At 34.4% G+C, this 5,055-nt stretch overlaps 1 protein-coding gene across 1 annotated transcript; it reads left to right on the top strand.

Annotated features, from left to right (window-relative positions):
• Nucleotides 1–1,871: 1,871 nt before the first annotated feature.
• On the top strand, nt 1,872–4,701 carry LOC118031742 (palmitoyl-acyl carrier protein thioesterase, chloroplastic). Its single transcript, XM_035036235.2, has 6 exons — nt 1,872–2,392; nt 3,163–3,296; nt 3,461–3,574; nt 3,699–3,873; nt 3,957–4,025; nt 4,260–4,701. The coding sequence occupies exons 1-6, from the start codon at nt 1,925–1,927 to the stop codon at nt 4,494–4,496; spliced, it is 1,197 nt and encodes a 398-aa protein (XP_034892126.1). The 5' UTR covers nt 1,872–1,924; the 3' UTR covers nt 4,497–4,701.
• The last annotated feature ends 354 nt before the right edge of the window (nt 4,702–5,055 follow it).

The following is a 5,055-nucleotide window of genomic DNA, read 5'->3' as shown; positions in this document are numbered from 1 at the left end:
CTTCGATGTTTTGTAGAATATAATTCATCTATAATCGAATCTGAATCAATATTATAACAATCCCTCAACTAGGATAAAATAACAATCTTATGTCAACTGGAAAATAAAGTAATTAATTTTTTTTTCTATTTCAATTTCTTCTTTCTTCACTTGATTCTTTCCTAGATTAGTGTTTTATAAGTTGGACTTTGTAAGTTTACAAGATTATTATCTCACTTCTTTTTTTTTTTTGGAATTTTTTTTATGTTTTTCTCTTACTTTTTTCTATTTCTCTCTCGCCTTTTCTTTTCTTTCTTCTTATATTCTGCTTCTGCTTAATCGGCAACATGTAAAAGGAAGGAGGAGCTTATTTGTTTTATTTTTTAATGACAAATAACCATTTTACTCTTAATGAGTCATTTTGCTTTTATTTGACAGTTCTTTTTTTTTGTTAGCACTACCAAGCTCCGTTCATCCTAAACTCTTAACTAGATTTTATTCAATATATATTTTAAGATCCCTCGTAAAATTTTAACTTGATCTAACGGTCGGATTGAAAATTACGTCTAATAACGTAAAACTGATCAAATTGTGATTTTTCATCAAATTTCTAAATTTCTCCAAAAATTCTAAAATTTTAACCTAAGCTAAAGCATCATATTAGAAGGCTCCACGCAAATTTTTAGAATTTTTTGATAAGTTGATTGAGAATAATAATTTTTTTTTACATATAACTAATTAAAAAATATTAATAAAATCTTGACCTAGGTTAAAGCCCACCCTAGTCTTTGTCATGCCTCCGCCTGTGCCTCTATCCCATGTGCTTTCAGTACCTACCATGTTTGGGTTATTAGTGGATAAATGTGTATTCACTATTTACGCGTTGTTTTGATTGCAGACAGCAAAGCCATGTCAGATCCTACGTACCAAAGCGGATGCTTCAACGATAGCCATTGGCTGCTGGAAAGGTAGATCCAATCTGAGCGTGATGGTCACTGCAATTGACTGGCAAATATGACTAAACCATAGAAGAAGAGCTGAAAAGCAAAACAAAAGGGATAAAAAGCTGATGTGGGGAAGATGAGGGAAAGATGTAAAACTTACCCACTTGGCTGCATGCTAAAACGTTATCATCTCTAGTCCAGAGAACTGACATAAACCTTTTCACTTCCACCTTCCATTACTGCACTACAGAAATTCAAAGCACGGGTATAGTTTATACGTGGTGGATGCATGGCTTCCACTCTAATTGTTATTTACTAAACCTATGAAAGTCACGACTATAAATTTAGTTAAGAAGGAGCTTCAAAGACTGTTAAGAAAATGAAATAAAACCTCTGACAGCTAAATACGGAATACATGGCAGTCACAAATTGCAAATTCTTCATCTGGGACAATTTATATATAAGCACACGCACACAAACCATGCACTAAATGCTTCCGAAGCTTGATCAAATAGTTCAGAGGAAGAAATAACGTTAGAAGAGGAAAAATTCGCGACCAAAACACAAGTATCAAGCACGAACGTACTACTGTTCTTGGTTGCTGATGCATTTATACCGCAAGTTCAAAACCAGCTGGTGAAAAGTCTCGTATATATTTGTCGTAAATTTTCAAGTTTTTCACAAATTTCTTAATATTACTACAACTTTGTTACTCTTTCTTTCGTACAAATTCCACAAGAAGGTCTAATGAGTCAGCCAAACTACAGTACCAAACCAGTTCTATCCCATCCTAGCTAGCTAGCTAGCTATAAATGCACCTGTTGTGGAACATACACAACCACCACGTAATAACTGCTCTGATGTTTGCCTGATAGTGATCCACCGACCTATTAATTTACGTCTGTAAATATTCGTATCGAAAGCCACTTATATAATATATGTGGAGTATTTCGGAATTTCAGTCAAAAGAACATCTACTTCTTCTTCTATCTCCTTTCAGGATGATGTTTTCACTGATATTGCCTTCCTCCAGCAAAACAATGAGTATGTCGGGGACGCCTAATTATAGCTCGAGTGTTGGCGGAAAAAGGGCCGATTTTAGCACAATTGCTAGTGGCTTTCAAGGGAAGGTACGCGTCCAAACCCTTCTCAGGAAAACACCTAGCAGTCTACAATCACCCGGAAAAAGCATGAAGCATGAGATGGATATAACTTCCGCAACAGAGAGAAAGCTGGTCAAACAATTGCGTGCTTCAAACACGCATTCTTTTGTTGCGGACAGTACTCCTACAGTCAATGGGAAATATCAGAAACTCACTGAGGATTGGGAATCAAAGAAGCTTGATTTGATAACCGGTGGAAGGTTGCTTCAAGATGGCCTTGTTTACAGGCAAAATATTTCGGTTAGATCTTTTGAAATAGGCGGTGACAGAAAAATGTCCTTTGGTGCCTTGCTGAATCACTTACAGGTTTTGTTTCTATTTCATTTCCAAACACCTAGCACTAGCATTCCTTCCATTTCCCTAGCATGTGTGAGGTTTTATCTTAGGTTGATTTTTACAAAGCCAAGTAGTTTGCCAGTGCCTTCAGAAGCGTTTTATTGTTCGTCTGATTGCTCTTTGGGTAAATTGTCTTGATTTGCATGTTTTTTGGCAACGGGAGAAGGTCTGTATTCGCCTCCCTGTGTTTTTTTTGTTTCTTAAATTTGGCCTCTGTCTGTTATATATATATATATATATAGAAGGTTTGTATTTGCATGTTTTTTGTCAATAAATCATCTCAACCCAATAGCTAAAAATAACTTAAGCTGTTAGATGAGGTCTCAGCATATGATTTATATTATTCTCTAACGCACCCCCTCAAGTAAAAGTCTTTTAAGCTTGAAACTTGCATATGTTCATTTTACCTTGTGCATAATTTTTATCAAATAAATAGAGATTATAAGATTCAAACTCGTGACTACTTGATCATTAAGGCTTTGATACCATGTCGAAGAACCATCTTAACCTAATAGCTTAAGCTAAAAATAACTTAAGTTGTTAGATAAGGTTTCAGGATATGATTTATATTATTTTTTAACACACACATATATATATATATATTTATTTATTTATTTATTTGCTGGCTTATCAAGAAAAAGCACCCGCATATATATACATGTCATCCTTGATAATTAATTTATAAACTTTAATTTGACTACTCATATTAATGGTCTCCCCGCATATATATATTTGTGCAGGATACTGCACTTAACCAAAGTAGAATTACAGGGCTAATCGCGGATGGTTTTGGTTCAACACGAGAGATGAGTAGAAATAACCTTATATGGGTAGTTTCAACTTTGCATACAGTAGTGGATCGCTATCCTACCTGGTAAGGCAACACACACACACACACCTGTTTTCTTCTTATCTTCAAGAGTTTTGGGATTCTGTTTGGATTTAAATGCATGATGCTTTAACATTAACAATCGTACAAAGCTTGAGGTTTCAAAGTAATGATATATTGTGATGCTCTTCTGTCAATAACAATCGAAGGACTGATGTTGTTGAAGTAGACACTTGGATGTATGCGTCGGGAAAGAATGGTCTGGGTCGTGACTGGATATTTCGTGACAGCAAGACTGGTGAAACTCTGGCTAACGCAACCAGGTTCTTTTTATATCATTGTCCTGTAAATTAATTACCAGCAACAAGTCATTTCGTTTTTTCTCCAACAAGTCTGGTGTCTTGTCTGAGATTACATTATTAAGAGGTTTATTGTACATGAATGCAGCGTATACGTGATGATGAATAAGAAAACGAGGAGATTGTCCAAGATTGCCAAGGAAGTGAGGGATGAAATCGAGCCTTATTTAATGGATTGTGAGTGTCCCATCATCAATAAGGATAGCAGAAAGATACTGAAACTTGATGTTAGCACAGCAGATCAAATATGCACAGGTTTATCAGTAAGTCTCTTTAATTAATTACGAGTTTCCACTCAGAATTAATTTGCTGTTCTTGATCATTAAACAATTTTCCTGAAACACAGCCTGGATGGAACGACATGGATATCAATCAGCATGTGAGCAATGTAAAGTATATTGACTGGATTCTTGAGGTGGGCTACATTTTTTGTGTAATCGATTGCTCAAAATGTGCTACAGAAACTCGAATCATCAAAAATATTATACAAAATTATGTAAACAAATCTTAGAACGCATCATCATTAATTCTATGAAACTCGAATTATGGAATCATGTTAAAATCAATCACGCAGAGTACCAATCTAAAATACCATCATCTAAATTACTCATGCACATCTAAATGAGAAAAATGGCTTGTCATTTCCCAGAGCGTTCCCCGTTCATTTATGGAGCGTTACTACCTCAACGCAATGACTCTGGAATACAAGAAGGAGTGTGACATGGACAGTGTGTTGCAGTCTCTCTCCAAAATGGTTGGTGGAGGCAATAGTGATTCCTTCAGCGCGAATAAGGTGATAGAGTATGATCACTTGCTTCGTCTCGATAATGGAAGGGAGATCCTGAGAGGAAGGACCGTGTGGAAGCTCAAAGACACGAACAGCTGAGTCAATAATTATATATGTTGAAGTGCAGATTAATTCCAGCTGAAAATACTGTAGCTCCAGTTCAGTTGATGCTACTGTAGCTATCCTATGTTACATATATATATATATATATATATATATATGGAAACAAAAAAGGTACTATATGCTTTGCTATTCTTCAATGAACGTACGTGAGTGCTATATACAGTTGGATAGTTCAAGGTAATCAAGCAATATTGTAAATAAAAAAAAATGAGTTGACTCTTAAAATCTTATAATTTTATAAGTTAGCATATATCTAATGTATCAAATCGGATTAAAACTTGAAAGTTAGTAAAATCAGTCAAACTCATTCAAATTCGATAAAATCATTTTTTTTTTAAAGAAATGTTTTCATTGTTTTAAATTTATATCTTGCAAAACTTGTGCAATTTGATAATCAAGGGCTTGATTTTGACTATAATTATTATAATTTTCTTAACAATGCAAGTTATTTGTTTATTTCATTTCCATAAAATTAAAATACATATTCATTCTTCACAATTTCTTACATAAACTATTAACATATCAATTGATATAT

This window comes from Populus alba, chromosome 1 (genome assembly GCF_005239225.2).
Source record: "Populus alba chromosome 1, ASM523922v2, whole genome shotgun sequence".
Classification (NCBI taxonomy): domain Eukaryota; kingdom Viridiplantae; phylum Streptophyta; class Magnoliopsida; order Malpighiales; family Salicaceae; genus Populus; species Populus alba.
This window is presented reverse-complemented; position numbering and strand designations above follow the sequence as displayed.